The 19,707-nt window shown below is 36.1% G+C and overlaps 1 protein-coding gene across 2 annotated transcripts in view; it reads left to right on the top strand.

Moving 5' to 3' along the window:
• Positions 1-19,707, top strand: part of TAX1BP1 (Tax1 binding protein 1) — an 80,462-nt gene that overhangs the window by 58,830 nt on the left and 1,925 nt on the right. The window contains exons 14-16 of one of the 2 annotated variants that reach the window (XM_061165458.1): positions 207-278; positions 11,697-11,880; positions 12,233-12,381. In XM_061165458.1, coding sequence (XP_061021441.1) covers positions 207-278; positions 11,697-11,880; positions 12,233-12,381 — 405 coding nt within the window. The remainder of the gene's footprint in view (positions 1-206; positions 279-11,696; positions 11,881-12,232; positions 12,382-19,707) is intronic. The other variant, XM_061165460.1, reaches the window with a different exon arrangement.

Here is a 19,707-nt window from a genome sequence, read left to right as displayed (position 1 = left end):
GCAAAATAAAAATAATAAAATAATCTTGAAACACATCAGAAACACAATAGTGATAAGTTCAGAGATATCAAAGAATAAGATCCAGAGGAAATACATGGATATGGTAATAGGGTTTATTTTAATAGAAGGGTATAAACTAGCTCTTGAAGGGTAAAAAGAGGGTAGATGATGAAAAATAATTAATGATCATTTCTTTCTCTCCTCAGCTTCAGTTGGCAGAGAAAGAAAAAGAGATAAGTGGCCTAACTTCATATTGGGAAAACCTCTCCAGGGAGAAGGTACTGAATAATGTCCTTGAAAAATTTCATGACACTGAATGATAAAGCAGCTTTTTGAAGGGACATACATTTTACAGTTATATGAGGGTAATTTTTTCTTTTTAAGTTAAATGAAGAGAAGACAAACAGGTAGAAAAAACGTTTTTTAGTTTTATAATATTTTAAAAATATTTTGATAGAAAAATGCTTGTGTCGAGACTTAGTTTGACTTTTGTTACATGGTTTGGACTTAACAAATTTTAGTGTTCAAATTTATAAAAGTAAACAAATTTAAAATTATACTTAATGTATTTATTTGATTTTCTTTTGTAATAGGAAACATTTTAGGAGCTGTTTAATGATTTCTAGCATAACCTGACCTTCAGACAGAGCATACGTTTATAACATAAAATGTACTGTAATGCAGCATTTCTCACAGTAGGGTCTAAAGGGTCTTGTTATGAATGATAAAAGACACTCCTATCACTGAGAAAATTCCAGAAGTTTTAGGAGGTCAGTGCCAGGAACTGGGGACAGGACCAAAAATATTTTTTATGTTACAGTATACATTTATGTATGTATGTATATAGGTATGTATGTACAATCTTCCCTCTGTGTCTTTGGGGTTGGTTTCTAGAGCCCCCTCTAAGGATGCCAGAATCCAAGGATGCTGAAGTCCCTTATGTGAAATGGTGTAGTACCATTGGCCCTGAGTATCCATGCATTCTGCATTGGCTGATTCAGAGGGCCAACTGTATTTTAAATTTACATTTGGGTATCTCTGTTCATCTGTGTGTTTATCTAATCTGATATTAATAGATATCATCTTCCTACTTGGCACTCATCAGTATGAGCTCTTTTTAGTAGTGGGTTAAGAATTTTTTGCTTTTCACGTAGTCCCATATTTGGTTAGTGGGAACACCTTCAAACTGGTCCCTGGTGTGCCCCAATATCAAAAGGATGGTGTTGGTTTTTTGAGCACTTAATTTTTTTCTAGCATTGCAAGATAGTCTCAAATGTTTATTTCACCATTCATCTTTGGAATTGGCCATTTTTTATAAGAAAGAATCTGACATTAACTTCTCCAAGGGGTTCTGGTTGCTTATTATTGGGAAATGCTGCTTGGAACCCAGAATTCAGGCTCTGTGTATATCTTCATTATTCTTGGTGCCCATTGCTTCTGGATCCTTTCAGCGCCAGAGCTGGGAAAGGTTTGTATTTTAGATATTGTGAATTCTACTCCAACTCAACTAGTTCTTCCTTGCCTTTTTTTTTAAAAAGGCATTTTTAATAGAAGTTATTGCAGTAATTTCATCTAGCTACAGAGAGATGATCAGGATGAGGATGTTGGTTGTGTTGTTGTTCTTACTGTTTTGCCATGCCATCTGGCTTGCAGGATCTTAGTTTCACACAGGGATCAAACCCAGGCCCTGGCAGTGGACTGGTAGAATCCTAACCACTAGATTGCCAGGGAAATCCTCCCTGTTTTCCTTAATTCCTATTTGTACACCTTTTCCTCAGTGAGAATCCTGTGCTCAACGGTGTCAGCACATTTAATCTATTTGGTAGTTCCAGTATCTCACATAAAACAGTTTCAGGACTGCTAGAGCTATGTCCACTAAGACAAGGAAACCTGTTATAAGATTAGAATTCAATTCAAGATTGTTTGCAATTCTTCCCTCCCCAGCCCATCCCCGGGTTGTCAGTATATTGTGTTTGAATGTTACTTGCTAGTTCTCTCCCCCTCACCCTCTCATCCTCCACCCTGCCTTCGGTACGTGGGAATGTAAAATGACAGGTGGGTTAAAAAGATCTCTGGAAACAAACAGTGGGTTGTGCTGTGCGTGCTTAGTTGCTCAGTCATGTCCAGCTCTCTGCAGTCCCTGGAACCGTAGCCCGCCAGGCTCCTCTGTCTGTTTTCCAGGCAAGAATATTGGAGTTGGGTTTCCTACTCCAGGGGATCTTCCCTACCCAGGGAGCGAGCCCATGTCTCTTGTGTGGATTCTTTACCACTAGTGCCACCTGGGAAGCCCTAAATGGTGGATTGAAGCTAATTAAAACAATAGGAGCACAAATGAAGAGTAAGAAAACAATTTTTTATTTCTGGTATGAGTTTTGGTCAAGTGTATTTCAAAGTTAAAGCAATGATAACCTAATTAGATTTGACAGAAAGTTGACAAAATATGTATTTCAAATGCTTAAGACCACTTTGTGAAATATGAATTAAGTAATTTTTGGTAAGAAACCCAACTCCGAAGTGTATTCTGTGCTTGGAGTTACTAGCTCATGTTGGAGAGAAGCAATTAAGATACTTTATTTTTATACATTTTACATATATAAAATATGTTTCATATATAAAAATTAACATAAAATCATTATTTATATATAGAATATATTTTATAGTTTTGTAGTTTCATATATGATAGTGAAAGTGCTGAATGGTTATAACCATCTGTACATTTTGCTGAGTTACAGATGGCTCAAATCACAGAAAATAATATATAGTGACTTATTAATTATGCTGCAGTGTAGATAATCTTGCAAGACTGCAATCAGTCTGTTAGATGGGGCTCAGTCATCTTAATATAGACCTACTTCTGAGCTCACTTGTTGCTGGGATTCAGTTCCTTGGGGGTTGTTCGATAAGTGCCATACTTCGTACTCTGCCATCTTCTAATCTTCCATGAGGTCACTCCTCTCCTCTCTCTCTTTTTAATTCCTCTTCCCTCTGCTCTGTGTTTGGCAGAAGTAAAAGATTATTCAAACCACAGGCAGGTAACCTTTTAAAAATGTAAAGTTGATACTTTCCTTGCTTGAAGCTCCTTATGGGTCTCCCATGTACTTGTGCATATAAGATAAATGACAACATTCTTTTTTGTTTGTGCTGTGTGGCCTGCAGGATCTTAGTTCCCTGACCAGGGGTTGAACCCATACCCTTGACAGTGAAACCATGGTGTCCTAACCACTGGACTACCAGGGAATCCCTCCAGAATTCTTAGTATGGATTATAATCTTTTATATGACTAGCCTCTCTCTCTCTCAACCCCTTTTAAGCCACAGTTTGTTTGATTCTCCTCTATTGTAGAATTTCTCTCAGTAGTAGTTCTGAGTCTTGAGCTTGCATCAGAATCATCTGTATGATTTGTTAAAGCACAGCTTTCTGGGTTCTATTCCCAGAGTTTCTGATTTGTAGGTCAGGGATGGGGCTTGAGATTTGCATTTCTGACAAGTTGCTGCTGATGGTGCTGCTCTCGGGATTGCATTTTGAGAACTGTTACAGTCACTTGGGCCTTAAAACTCATGACTTGCTTTCTTGTTTCAGGGCCCTTGTTCATGTACTTTGCCAAGAATATTCTTGCCTACAATTCTTTGGTAGTTAACTTTAAACTAGAAAAGTCTGGGAAGAATTTAAACATATATAAGAAGAGAATAATGTAATGAACTCTGTTGTATTGCTCACCCAGCAATCAACAGATGTTACTTTATGGCTATCTTATAATTTCAACCATTTTCCTTCTGTTTTAACCCAGTGGTATTTTTTTCAAGTATATCCCCAAATCTTTTAATATTTTCTTCTAAATATTTAAGTACTCCTACTACTCTTGACTTACACTTTAAGTCTCAGGTTAAATGACTCTTCTTCAGAGAGGCCGCCTTTGACCTCTCGTTCTATTAGGTATCTCTATTAAACTTACACCTGGGAATTGTACTTTTATTTTACAGCACTTACCGTAATTTGTAACTGATACTTATTTCTGTACATATTTCTCTTAATTAAAACTCCCTTTGCTTCATTATAAGGTCCATGAAGGCAGGAATCATGTCTGTTTTATTCACCATTGTGTTTGTAGTCTCTACTCCAGTGTTCTGGCCTGGAGAATTCCATGGACTGTATAGTCCATGGGATTGCAAAGAGTTGGACATGGCTGAGTGACTGTCACTCTTAGTGTTTGATATTTGAAGTTAAATATTTGTTGAATGACTAAACAAATTAATGTTAATGGGTCAAACATAATTTATAGCATTTGCTTATAAAAACATTTGGTAAAAGAAATGTACTGCCATCAGCAGTTTTATTATCAGTTAATGCCCTACCGTGTCAGGAATGCAATAGAAGTAGGCCAGTTTGCTTTCTACTTCCTTTCTTGAGTTACTCTTAATTTTCCTGCTAGTGATACTGTAGTTTTATGTTACTTTCAAAGAGTGTATTTATAAGAATTTCTGTTTTGCTACTTCAGCAACTTGCTTAATGTTTGTCTTTTCCCAGTGTTTTTTTAGAACCCTTACTCCTCTTTAAGGTTAGGATTAAATCCTTTTCTTTCAGCACTGAAACCTAGATCCAAATAGTGCCTGGGATAAACCAAATGATCATTAAGCGTTAGTTGAGTGAGTAAATAAAAAGAAAAAAAAAAAAAAGATGAATCATCATCTAACAGAATGTGTATTTTACTTGTTTTGTTTCCTGTTCATCTTCCCTGCTCTAGATACAAACTTCTCGTGAGCAGGAATTTTTGTATGTTTTGGTTGTACCTGAATCTCTAGTGCCTGGAGAGCAGTGCCTGCCACATATTAGATACTCAATAAATATTTATTGAACATTGTTGTTGTTCATTTGCCCAACTGTGTCAGACTTTGTGACCCCATGGACTGCAGCATGCCAGACCTCTCTTTTCCTCACCATCTTCCACAGTTTGCCCAAGTTCATGTCCATTGCATTGGCAATGCTATCCAGCCATCTTATGCTCTGATGCCCTCTTCTTCTTCTGCCCTCAATCTTTCCCAGCATCAGGGACTTTTCCCGTGAGTCAGCTCTTCATATCAGATGACCAAAATACTAGGGCTTCAACTTCAGCATCAGCCCTTCCAGTGAGTATTCAGGGTTGATTTCCCTTAAGATTGACTGGTTTGATCTCCTTGCCATTCAGGGGACTCCAGCACCATGGTTTGTGAAGGCATCAATTCTTTGGCGCTTTGCCTTCTTTACGGTCCAGCTCTCACAACCGTACGTTACCACTGGGACGATCATAGCCTTGACTATGTGGACCTTGATGGCAGAGTAATGTCTCTGGTTTTCAGCACATTGTCTAGGTTTGTCATAGCTTTCCTTCCAAGAAGCAAATGGCTTCTGATTTCATGACTGCAGTCACCATCCACAGTGATTTGAGAGCACAAGAGGAAATCTGTCACTGCTTCCCCCTTTTCCCCATCTCTTTGCCATGAAGTAATGGGGCCGGATGCCATGATCTTAGTTTTTTCAATATTTGGTTTTAAGCCGACTCTTTCACTCTCGTCCTTCACCCTCATCCAGAGCCTCTTCAGTTTCTCTTCACTTTCTGCCACTAGAGTGGTATCATATGCATCTGAGGTTGTTGATGTTTCTCCTGCCTATCTTGATTCCAGCTTGTAACTCATCCGGCCTGGCATTTCTTATGATGTGTTCTCAGTGTATGGATTAAACAGACAGGGTAAGAGCAGACAGCCCTGTCGTACTCCTTTCTCAACCTTGAATGAATCAGTTGTTCCATACAGGGTTCTAACTGTTGCTTCTTGACCTGCATACAGGTTTCTCAGGAGACAGGTAAGATGTTCTGGTATTCCCATCTCTTTAAAAGCTTTCCACGGTTTATTATGATCTACACAGTCAAGGGCTTTGGTGTAGTTGATGAAACAGAGGTAGATGTCTTTTTTGAATTCCATGGCTTTCTCTATGATCCAGAGAATGTTGGCAATTTGACGTCTGGTTCCTCTTTCTCAGTAACATAGTTATTGAACATATGTGTGAATAAAAATTCATTATTGTTTTTTAGAGTAACTTGCTCACTAGTATCATACAAATATATATTTTAAAAGTAACTTTTAATAGTATGAAGTAATTTAGTATGTCTTAGAAACTCTACCAATTTAAATGTTTTTAGAAATTTAACATATCTTAAAATATCTTATGTCATTCCAAAAACCACTGCTTAGGATTATTTACCATTTTCATACTATTTCAGATATTCTGTATAACCCCCTTACTAGAAATCTGAAAAGGAAAGAGAAAAGAAAATAATAAAGCAGAAAGCACAGTGGCAAAGAATGATAAAAATGATGGTGGGAAGTATTTTATTAACTATTACCAGAGAAAAAATAAAAAATATTTTTAAAGTAAAACTGTTTCTAAATGTTCTTTAACATCAGGTGCCTGATTAGCATTTTTTCTGAATTTCATTTCATCTTTCCAGATGATCTGCTTCCTTTTTGAGAATAGAAGAGTAATACTTGTATGTAGCTATAAATGATTAATGGAAGTTGTCTTGAGTATATCTGTGATTTTTGTGGGTGACAAAGGCAGTGCAACTGCTGCTGTGTTTTTTGCCTGCATCCATAATTGAAGAAAATGATACATTTAAGTTAGAAGTTAGTGAAAAGATGTAGTTTTTTTCCATCTAAGTTCATGGATATCCTGAATTCTAAACATGGATCCTTTGGAGGAGGGTGGGTGCATTGTGAATATAAATTTAAGACTCTTTTCTAAGTTAACAGTTCAGTCTTCTGATTTGCCAGACAACCCAATCAGAACAATTTTGTCCATGTTCCTGTATTTTTAGCCTGCCTCCATTTTCCCCCATGAGGAATCAAAGCTGCTTATTACTCCTGTTCTTACCCATATATTATTTGCAGAGGATTTGTTGTATCTTTGATCTTAAAGGAGTGGAGTATGAGCCTAGAGTAAACTCTTTATTAGGTTGAAATTCTCTGTGATGTTCCTTGTCTATATTAGTGCATGTATAAATCTTTTGATAAAACCCTGACTTCATTTAAGTAGTTTGTTCTTTGCTTATAGAAAAATACTCCTTTAAACTGATTTTTACTTTTATAGAAGTATTTTCTCATGTCTAACTCTTTTGCTGCTTCCATGCCTTTCCCCCGCTCTTTTCTTGAATCATCTTTGAAGTATTTTTTATATTTACTCTCTCCCCTTTTCTCTGTTCATATTGTCACTTTCACATCCTGAATCACTACAGCAGTGTGAATGGGGTTTTTGATTGGCAGGAGATGAGGGAACATCCATTGAGGGCCTGCTATGTTTTAAACAGTCCCCTCATTTCTCAGTAGTCCTCTGAGGCCTGCAGAAGGTAAGTTCCTCAGGGTTTTTTGTGCTGGAGCTGACAAGCAAATTCTGGTCGGACTCCAGTCCACCATGGTATTCTGCCTCCCTAATTGTTTATACTTTCAGGTGTGCTCGCTATAGTTCGCTAGATTAACCTTGCTCAGAACTGTTTCATGGTGGTGGTGGTGCTGTTCAGGATCTGTTAGGCCCACTTTAGTGAACTGATAGTTCTTAAACTGTAGGACAGATCGGCATATTGCCCTTGAGCTGTGTTTTTAGATATATTTCTTCTACTCTTAAAATGAATCCTGTGTTCTAGGTAAGTCATTCACTTACCAGTCCTGCATTATGTTGTATTTCTTATGCCTTCTCTACTCTTTTCACGTGCTTAGCAAGAACTTTTAATTCCCATTTCTCTTCTCAAGCCTAAATTGACTTGCATTTTTCATGTTTACCAGTTTTGCTCTCAGGGCTTCCCTAGTAGCTCAGATGGTCAAGCATCTGCCTGCGATGCAGAAGACCTGGGTTCTATCCCTGTTCCAGGAAGATCCCCAGGAGAAGGAAATGGCAGTCCACTTTAGTATTCTTGCCTGAAGAATTTGGAGGAATTTGGTGGGCTAGTCCATGGGGCTCACAAAGAGTCGGACACAACTGAGCGACTAACACACAAACTAGTTTTGCTCTCAATGATAATGATTTACTTCATTTTAAGGCTACTTACCCTATTTTAAGGTCACTTTATAGTTAAAAATTTAACATAGAGTCTCATCTTGAGTACTCCCAAGGGATGAGAGTCAGCAAAACCAGCTAAATTTTACTTTACAGGTGACAATTTTTATCCTTACATCCTTTGTTAATATTTTTGGTTGATTTTATTTTTTTAAACTGCTCTATTGAGGTGCAATTTACATATGATAAAATTCACCCATATTAAGTGCAATGCAGTGAATTTTGGCAAATATATAGTACTGTAACTATTATTACATTCAAACTATAGAATGTTTTATTGCTGCACATGCTTGTGCTCATATGTACTCCATTCCTCCAACTAACCCCAGTCCCAGACAACCACTGATCCGCTTTCTTCTACTCTACAGTTTTACTTTTTCTAGCATTTCATAAAAATATGATCATACAGAATTTATTCATTTGTTGATTATGGACATTAATCCTTTTACTAGCTGATGGACGTTCAGATTATTTCTCATGTTTTGGTTATGATTAAGACTGCTATGAACATCCTCTTACAAGTTTTTCCTGTGGATATGACTTTCTTTTTTCTTTTTTTGAGTGGATACTTAGGAAGGGAATTGCTGGCTTGTGTGGTATGTCTGTGTTTTTAAGAAACAGCCAGATTGTTTTCCAAAGAGGATGTACCACTTTGCATTCCCAGTGCAGTGTATGAGCATTCCAGTCACTAGCCCTTGGTATTATCAGTTTTTAATTATAGTCATTCTATTGGCTATGTAGGGTTGCCTTGTTAAAATTATAGTTTAATTTCTCTGAAGACTAGGGTTTTTTTAAATTATTATTGTTTCTTAATGTTAACCTTAAAATTTTTTTTAAAATTGAAGTATAGTTAATTTACATTATTGTGTTTTTGGTGTACAGCATAGTGATTTAGTATTTTTGCAGATTATATTCCATTATAGGTTATTACAAGATAATGGATGCCCCTGTGCCCCACAGTAAATCCATGTTGTTTATTTTATATGTAGTAACTTGCATCTGTAATCTCGTACCCCTAATTTGTCCTATTCCTTTGGTAACCACAAGTTTTCTGTATCTGTGAGTTTGTTTCTTTTTTGTATGTACAGTTATGCATATTTTTTAGATTCCATGTGTGTATATGTGATACCATATAGTCTTTATCTTTGACTTACTGCATCAAGTGCATGCATACACACATACATAGCATCTTAATCCAGTCATCTGTTGATGAGCCTTAGGTTATTTTCAAGCATATCTTGGCTATTTTAAATAGTGCTGCTATGAATATTGGGATGTATATATCTTTTAAGATTAGTTTCTTTTTTTTTCTTCTGGATAGTCCTTGATGACTAACTGGTGATGCTCAGTATCTTTTCTTGTGCCTGCAGGCCATTCATGTATATTTTTTTGTGAATGTCTGTTCATATCTTTTACCTAATTTTTAAAATTGGGTTATTTTCTTTGGTTTTTGGTTTGGAGTTTTAAAAAATATATTCCAAATCCAATTTCTTTTGTTAGATATTTTGGAAATACTTTATCCCAATTGTGGCTCATCTTTTCATTTTTAAAAGAAACTAGCTTTTGAAGAGCAGAAGCTGCTAATTCTGAAGTAGTACAGTTCAGCAATATTTTTCTTAATGGTTCAGGCTATATTTGTCCTATATGGAATTTTTGCCTGACCCAGAGTAACAAAGATTTTTCTCCTACTTTTTCATCTAGTATATTTATATTTTCAGCTCTTATATTTAGATTTATGATTTATTTAAAATTAAATTCTGTGTATGGAATGACAGTCAAAAAATTTTTGTTTATATGCAGATAGCCAGGTTTTTGTTTTTTTTTTTTTTTAGCATCAGATGTCGAAAAGAATGTGTTTTCCTCCACTGAATTATATCTTCATCTTTGAAAATTAATTGGCAATGAGTATGGATATATTTTTGGAATCTCTTTTCTGTTTTATTTATATTAGGGTCAACATACTAAAGTCTACATCTGAATTTGGCTTGTGATCTGTTTTTGTAAATGAAGTTTTATTAAAGCACATTGACATGTCAGTTCATTTTTAGGTAATTGTCTGTGACAACAGCAGAGATAGATTTGTGTAGCTGTGACAGACTGTGTTCTACAAAGCTGAAAATATCTACCATTAGGCTCTTTATGGAAAAAGTTTGGCTGTGCCTGATCTGTGTATTTATCCTTAAGCCAGAACTACTCAGTTGATTACTATAGCTTTTATAATAAGTTTTGAAATCAGATTGTGTAAGTCTTGAAGTTCTACTTTTTAAAAATGAGCTGTTCCAGGACTTTTGTGTTTCATTGTACATTTTAGAATCAAGTTTGTCAATTTATACAAAAACCTGCTGGAATTTTGAATCTGTGAATCAATTTGAGGGGAATTTAATAGTATAAAAAGAGGTTTTCCAGTCCATGAATGTGATATATTTCTCCATTTGTTGAGCCTTTCTTCTGTATCTCTCAGTAATGTTTATGGTCTTTAGTTTATAGACTGTGTACATCTTTTGCTAAATTTATTCCTAAGTATTTAATTTTTATCTATTAATTCTTTTTAAAATAAAAAGAATTTTTTAAATTTCATTTTTCAGTTGTGTGTTGCTGACAATACAGTTGGTTGGTATTTTTTTATATTGACCTTATATACTGCAGCCTTGCTAAATTAACTCATTCTCCTAGTTCTAGTAGATTTCCTTAGGATTTTCCCACTACTATGATGATGTCATCTGTGAATAAAGATGGTTTTACTTCCTCCTTTCCAATCTGTCTGCGTTAATCTTGCCTTAACCTTAACACTGTTTAGTACCTCCAGTATAATGTTGCATAGAAGTGGTTAGCAGACTTTCTTGCCTTAATATTTGATCTTAGATAGAATCACTTAATTTTTTATCATTAAGATTCACTGTTGGTTTTCGTTAACATCGCTTTATTTTTTTTAAACCATGAATGCATGTTGGATTTTGTAAAATGTTTCTTTGTGAATTTATTGAAATGATCATACAGTTTTTCCTTTAGTCTGTGAACATGGTGAATTGCATTGATTTTTGTATGTTAAACTAATTTTGCTTTCTTGTGATAAAATCTACTTGGTCATGATATATTACTTTTAATATTGAATTTGATTTCTTAAGGATTTTTGCATTAGTATTCATGAGGCTCTGCAGTTGCAGTCTGCAGTTTTCCTGTGATGTCAGTGGTTTGGGTATCAGGATAATACTGGCCTTAGAAAGTAAGCTGAGAAAGTGTTTTGGTAAGAGTTTATACAGGATTAATATATTTTTTAAAATGTTTGATAGAATTTACTAGGGAAGTAGTCTGAGTTGTTTTTTGCTTTAATGATTTTTACTAATAGCTAAATTATAAAAGATTCATAATTTCCCCTCAGCTCAATGAAAAGGGTACTTTAATTGGCAGAGTTTGAAAATATATATTGGGCTTTATCTTGCTTTCTGGTTTTGTTAAGTGTGGGAGGGACATTTATGAGAAGTTCAGAACCAACATTTTCAACTGTATCCTTTAAACATAATAGGGAAATCATTGTAATATTTTGGCTAAATGTTTAAGCTTTTCTTGTTATAAAATACTCAATTGCCTTGCTTTTTCACCTTTTTTGTTAATTTTAGGAACATAAAAGGAGTGTAGAAAATCAAGCAGAAAGGAAATTGGAAGGTCAGAATTCCCAAAGTCCTCATCAGATCTCACAGTGTCTCAAAACAAGCTTAGAGAAAAGTGGTCATGTTCCTGCAGTGTCAAATACACAACCAGTTCTGCAGTATGGTAATCCTTATGCAACACCAGAAACAAGAGGTTATTAAAACTTTTTTTGTTGGGGTTAGCCAAATACGGAGGTTTTTTTTGTTTGTGTCTTTGTGGGATTAGAGAACTGTTTAGTTGGTATAATCAACTCTAATAGAAATCCTGTTTTATAACAAACAGTTTTAATGTTTAACACTAACTGGCTTCATCTAGAAGCGATACACCATGAATGAGGAGTCTGTTTGCTTATTACACATAGTTTAAAGGTCATTTGGGTTAAAAAGAAAAACATTTTTTTGGATACACTAAAATGGTTCTTTATATTCTGTTCATCCTTGCTATAGATAGGGATTCTAATTCTAGGACCAGGTTTTACCCTACCCTTCCAAAATTTTTATTTCAGATGGAGCAGATGGTGCTTTTTACCCAGATGAAATCCAAAGGCCACCTGTGAGAGTACCCTCTTGGGGACTGGAGGATAATGTTGTTTGCAGCCAGCCTGCTCGAAACCTAAGCCGCCCTGATGGTTTAGAAGACCCTGAGGATAGTAAAGTAAATTGAATTTCCATTTTCTGAGCTTGTCTCTTTTATTTTTGTCCTGTGTAGAGAGTTACGTGTGTGTGGGAAGAGAGAATATGTGCGCTTGTGTGTACACATGATTGCTTGCTTTATCTTTTTGAATAAGTTTCAGAAGGATACTTTAGAATTTATTTGGAGAATGATCTTAGAATATTGTAGTTATAAGATAGTTTAATATTTTTCTAAAAATGATGCTAATTATAAATCTTCATTCTCCCAAGAATCATTTTTTATAATTTTATTTTTGGCTGTGCTGGGTCTTCCTTGATGTGAAGGCTTTTCTCAAGTTGTGGAATGCGGGGGCTACTCTCCTGTTGTGGTGCCCAGGCTTCTCATTGTGGTGGCTTCTGTTGTTGTAGAGCACGGGGCTTTAGGGTACTTGGGCTTCAGTAGTTGCAGCACTTGGGCTCAGTACTCATGCTTTCTGGGCTCTAGAGTACAGGCTCAGTAGTTGTGATGCAAGGGCTTAGTTTGTTCTGTAGCATTGGGATCTTCCTGGATCAAGGATCGAACCTGTGTCTGTTTCATTGGCCGGTGGGTTCTATACCATTGAGCCACCAGGAAAGTCCCCAAGGTAATTTCATCTTAAAGTTTTTTAAAACGTTGAGCCGCAGTTGACCTGTAACATACTAGTTTAAGGTGTGCAGCATAATGGTACTTGCGTGTACTACAGAATAACAAGTCTAGGTAACGTCCATCATCTACAGTTATAATTTTTTTCTTTGTGATGAGAAGATTTAAGGTCTGCTCTCTTCAGGTCAGTTGCCCAATTGTGTCTGACTCTTTGCGACCCCATGAATCGCAGCACGCCAGGCCTCCCTGTCCATCACCTACTCCCAGAGTTTACTCAAACTCATGTCCATCGAGTCGGTGATGCCATCCAGCCATCTCATCCTGTGGTCCCCTTCTCCTCCTGCCCCCAATCCCTCCCAGCATCAGGGTCTTTTCCAATGAGTCAGCTCTTCGCATGAGGTGGCCAAAGTATTGGAGTTTCAGCTTCAGCATCAGTCCTTCCAATGAATACCCAGGACTGATCTCCTTTAGGATGGACTGGTTGGATCTCCTTGCAGTCCAAGGGACTCTCAAGAGTCTTCTCCAGCACCACAGTTCAAAAGCATCAATATTTTGGCGCTCAGCTTTCTTCACAGTCCAACTCTCACATCCATACATGACCACTGGAAAAACCATAGCCTTGACTAGCAACTTTCACATATATAATACAGTATTAACTGTAGTCACAGATGGTTTAATCTTAATTATCACAGAGTAATTTACTATATTCTTTTGATTATAGATGTTCTAGATCAGAAGAAACAAAGTGTTAATGACAATATTATGCTCTGGTGTGCATCTTTTCAGTTTTGCACTTATTAATATATCCCATTTTAAATTATAAGGTGAACTCTTTGTTATCTTCAGAAAGAGGAAGAAGTGTGTGTATCAGTTTTTTTGAGAAATGTCTTGTAGACATCATTTGTATTTAATCTCGGCAGCACAATACTGATGGTAATTGAATCAGTTTATGTTGCATGACATTGATTTTTTCATTTAGGAGATTTCTTTACCATTTAATAGATAGACCTTTTTCTTACAGCAGCTCTTGTTGGATTTTCTGTGCATTAAGAATTTAAAAGAAATGCTTTATCGTGCTCTTTGCAAGTACAGTGGTATCATGACCTGTTTCTCATTTAATCTAGTTTGCTGCATTTAATTGCTATTAACCTTTGCAGAAACTGATCAGTGTTCAGACAGGCATGATTTTAGCCCTAGAGCTCAACACCCATAATGGAGAAAAATGTATTTCTCTCTCCTGCCTTTTGGCCTCCTGTGTCCATTACTGGGAATAATTAGGAAAACTGTCAGAACTTTTGTAGCCTATTTGAAGTCTAGAGTATTATCTTACTGCTTTTTCACACCTTCACTTCACATTTTGCATATTTAATCTGATCATTCTTGGCACAGATGTTACATGTGACAAGCCCTTCTCTACTGTAGTCATCTGCTTCAGTTTAATTAGCAGAATGTTCTTTCTGATCTGTGTGCTTTGCCCTCCTGCAAACCCATGAGAAACAGTGTTAGAATCTTGTGCTCGTTTGCTGACATGCTTAAATTTGATAATGAGATGGAAGGGCTCTTAATAGGCACATTTTGGTAATTATATTTTGCTATCAGAAAAATTTTCACATTAGACAAACTAATTTTCATGCATATTCAGACCTATTTTTTTTTTTAATTCTTGTCATTACAACAACAAAAATCACTTGCAAATGAAATATTTTAGTAGTTTTAGTTAGAATAAAGAAAGCAGATTTGAGTTGACCTGTTCCTTTTCTCTGGTTCTTTACCCTTGGAAGTATTTAACAACCATGGGACACAGCACCTTTGAGTTGGGGCTGAAGCAGCTACACTTAACAGCCCCCTCTAGTCATATTGCACCATATTCCCCGTACTGCCATAATCCCCTCCCTTCTTCACCAAAAACTTTGTTTCTATCAGATCAAAAAAGCCTTTTATGACTCATTCCCCTTTACCTAATAGTTGTAACAGCAGTAACTGTAACACTGTAATTATGATGATGGTGATAGCTACAGATGTTTCTGTAGTTTTGACAGCCAGTGCTTTAATATGTTAACTCTCTATAGCTGTCCTATGAGGTAGGAACTGTTATATTTCTGTTTTAAAATGGAGCAAACAGAGACACCAACTGGCCTGCTTCAGCCAGTATATATATATATATATGTGTGTATATATATACACATCACCATATCCATTTATCTGTCAGTGGACATGTAGGTTGTTTTCATGTCTATTGTAAATAGTGCTTCTATGACTATAGGGGTGCATGTATCTGAGAAAAGTGACAATTGAAAAGTAATAGAGATCTTATAAAATTATTTTCATTTTTAAAAATATCTTTAAATTATAGTTATAAATTCAGTTGATATTCCTTCATTGACATATTACAGGAAATGGATGTTTGTTGTTGTTCAGTTGCTAAGTTGTGTTCAACTCTGTGACTCCATGGACTGCAGCATACCAGGCTTCCCTGTCCTTCACTGTCTCCCAGAGTTTGCTCAAACTCATGGACGTTTGGAGGAGTTTGAATAGTAACATCTCATGAAAAGAGGATGTTGACCAATATTAATAATACAGAGTTATGAAGGATAAAAATAAACATTTATTTAAAACTTTATGTAGTAGTTATACCCAGAGTTATTGGTACTCTGTTCTTAGGTGTTGGTTTTGACCTTAGCAGATGTTTCTGAAAGGATGTTCTTGAGCTAAAGTAATAATTATCAACTTAGTAAAAGTTCTGTTAGGTGGTAGATCTTTCTTCATTGATATTTATTACTAGTTCCTTAATGGCTCAGTGGTAAAGAATCCGCCTGTCACTGTAGGAGATACGGGTTTGATCCCTGGGTCAGGAAGGTCCCCTGGAGAAGGAAATGGCAACCCATTCTAGTATTCTTGCCGGGGAAATTCCATGAACAGAGGAGCCTTGTGGGCTATGGTCCATGGAGGGGCAGGGTGGGGTGGTTACAAAGAGTTGGACACGACTAAGCACCTAAACAGCAAAAAATGATATCTAAATTATTTCAGTTAATAATTTCTGGCAAAGGTTGAGAAATGCTGATTATCTGAATCCTAATGATTCAAATGGTGTAACTGGGTGCATATTGATGGTTTGCTCACGATTTCCTTTTAATTGTGGTTGAATACATATAACGTAGAATTTGCCATCTTAACTATTTTTTAATACATGGTTCTATAGCAATAAGTACAGATGACCCTTAAACAACGTGAAGCTTAGGGGTGCCAACCCTCTATGCAGTTAATAATCTGAGTACAACTTATCGGTCCCCTGTAGCTGCACTTTTCTCCTGTATCCACGGCTCCACATTTGAAGATCCAGCCAACTGTAGATCATGTAGTATTGCAGTATTTACTACTGAAAAAGTCCCACATATAGGTGGATCTGCACAGTTCAAATCCTCATCGTTCGGTGGTCAACTGTATATTCATATTGTTGTACAACCAGTCTTGAGAACTCTTTTCATCTTGACAAAACAGAAACTCTCTACCTATTAAATGGCAGTTCCATCCCCCGTCCCCCGCTTGAGCCTGTCATCTGTCAAATTTGATTATTCTAGTACCTGGGGCTTCCCTGGTAGCTCAGCTGGTAAAGAAATCACCTACAATGCAGGAGATCCAGGTTGGATTCCTGAGTCAGGAAGATCCCCTGGAGAAGGGATAGGTTACCCACTCCAGTATTCTTGGGCTTCCTGGGTTTCTCAGACGGTAAAGAATCTGGCTGCAATGTGGGAGAGCTGTGTTTGATCCCTCTGTTGGGAAGATCCCCTGGAGGGCATGGCAACCACTCCAGTAGCCTGAAGAGTCCCCACGGACAGAGGTGCCTGGTGGGCTACAGTCCATGGGGTCGCAAAGAGTCGGACATGACTGAGCGACTAAGCATAGCAGAGCAGCAGATACCTCATATAAGGAGAATTATATATAGTGTTTATCTTTTCGTGGTGGGATTATTTCACTTAACATATGTCTTCAAGATTCATTTATGTTATTATGTGTCAGAATTTCCTTCCTTTTTAAGGCTAAGTAATGTATGTGTATACCATACATTGTATGTGTATGCCACATTTTGTTAATCCACGCATCCATTGGTAGACATTTGAATTGTTTACACCTTTAGGCTATTGTGAATAATGTGGATATGACCATAAGTGTACCAATATATCTATTTGAGTTCCTATTTTCAGTTCTTTTGGACATATACCCAGAAGTGGAATTGTTGTGTCATATGGTAATTATATTTTTATGATCATGATTGTGTTTTGAATTTAGTATGATTAAATGTATCTTATCGTCTAAGAGATTGGTTAAACTCGTGATATGCTTTGATAAAAAGCAAGAATATTTTTATAACACTAGATTTTGAATTGAGCATCCTGTGAGAAGTTTTGGGTTTCAAGTAGGGCTTCAGTTTAATATATTTCCCTTTGCTTAAAACCCAGTTTACACTAGAAAGAGCATTATGCTGATGGGTCTAAAGGTATATGAACAAGTAGGTGGCTTAGGCCTTTGTAGATTAAAATTCTATTGAAAATATTTTAAGAAAAATTATTTTCAATTGTTCATAAATACATTTCAGTGTGGTATTAAGCAGTTTTGTGAAAATACCTAGCTACTAATATTTTAAAACCTGATATTCAGAATCCTTTTGAGTTGACAACTTTCAGTGCTAAAACTTAAGTGAAAGCTTTCTAAAATAGAACACTAATAAATTTGAAGTTTATTAATTAAAAAATCAGTATTGAATGATGTCCTCACATTCTTTTAATGTATATAGTAAAGCTGTATGATGCAGTGTTGAAATCCTATTGGCTGTTTTTGGTTCTTGTCTACCTTTCTCTTTTTAACCAGTAGCCATTTTTTGTTGCTGGCAGTGAGCCTGCATTAATAGCCTCATTTCCCTGTCTGATTTGTTGTATGTAAGCTAGTATGGTTTGGAAATAGCCAAGCTCAATGAGTAAAATGGAGTAACTGTATCTGTGAGTGAAAACTTGGTCCTTTTGCGTGACAAGACCACCAGGGACTATATTATATTAATTGACTCCTCAGATTTTATTACATATTTAACCTATTCTCTGAGTAGGTGGTTTCTTATTTCATGATTGTCTCATTATTCTATCTAGAATTCTACTTGAGTCCCTCTCCCCTTTTATTCTGGTAGAAAATAGAGTAACAGAGTTATCCTTACCAAATTATATATGGCTTAGAAAATATAAATTGCTTTTTTTTTAAATCCCCTTTTCCACATTTTATCAGTTGGGTTAACAGGTCTAATAGGTTGGTCTGAGCTAGCACCTTTGCATCAGACTCTATTGTTAGCTGATTCATGGAGGCAATACATTGGTATAAGCTGTTAGCTGTTATTAAAAAAAAAAACACAAAGGTAGTTATGAGGTTTTTGGCTCCATTATATATTTGGCACCAGAAGGTTGTATTGTATTATAAATACCTCTTCAAGAATTTCTAAATGTAGAGTATGAAGAGACCTTTAATTATGTTTTCATTTTCTTAAATAGCATGTATTTTACATACATGAGAAAATTTTGTTCACTATTTTATATGTAGTTGTTTAAGCCAATTCATGTTTCAGGTATTGTTACTAGAAGGCCTAAATCTGGCAGCCAGAGTAATGTGGCACAGAATCACAATTTACCTGTCATACATATTAAGCTTAGCAGATTCAACTATGTATCATCTTCCCTCTGTATGTTTAGATTTTAAAACTGGATTTTAGTTAAAGACTTTAATTTTCGAAGTATATGAAATACTTGTCCAATATTCCTCAGCTTCTCAATCTCCTATTAGATTACTGATCCTGTTTTTGTTTTGCTCAAGTATAGCCTAAGGGAATCATTTGCCAACAGAACTGTTTTCTCAGGTGATGCACATGGGCGAGAGAGAGTGGGGAGCCTCGTGTTACACGCCGCCCCCCCCCCCCCCCCCCCCGGCCCCTGTCTGTCAGGAGGGGATAATTGTCAGAGTAACAGCCACGTTATGCCATCCTTCCCCTTGTTGATGTAGTAGCAGTGTGCAAGTCTGTAAAGTGACCACTGGGATGCAGGCATGGAAATCCAAACCAGCATTTTGTTTTTGATCCCAACTCAGATTTACAGGGTTTTCAGCAGGCTACCTTGATAATCTGTTCATCAGGTAGTTAAATATTAAAAAAAAAAAATTAATCTGATTATTTTACAACAGGGTTTTTGAGACCTGTAGTTTGGTGCATTGCTTTGCTTTTAACATGGTTTTCCAGTTGAATTTTCTCATGTATTTGCCAACAAAATACACATGTAAACCTCACATATATATTGCTAGTTTTCCTTTAATTTCTATGTATTGTGCAGTAGATGTATATTGTCAAAGAAGATCCTGCCTGTCTTACACACTAGTAGGTATTTAATGAGAATAATAGAAAAAGTAATATAGTCTTAAGATTTTAATGAAAGTGGCCAGTGTATGGATGATAAAAATGCAGTTAAGTTACTTACATATAGTTCAGAAGTATATTGATTTTCCTTCGCACACACGCAGGTGTACTACACTCTCCATTCCACTGAATGCTGCTTTTTATTTCAATGTAAGACTTAGTCCACAGTGAAATACTCTGTAAAAACAAATTACTTTCAAACTTCTGTTTACAGGAAAATCTAATGAGAATAGAAGTAAAGTTTCTTAAAGTATAATCTTACTTCCTTTATATAGTGCTTGATT

Source organism: Dama dama, chromosome 18 (assembly GCF_033118175.1).
Source record: "Dama dama isolate Ldn47 chromosome 18, ASM3311817v1, whole genome shotgun sequence".
Classification (NCBI taxonomy): domain Eukaryota; kingdom Metazoa; phylum Chordata; class Mammalia; order Artiodactyla; family Cervidae; genus Dama; species Dama dama.
Note: the sequence above shows the minus strand (reverse complement) of the source record. Positions and strands in the feature narration are given on the sequence as shown.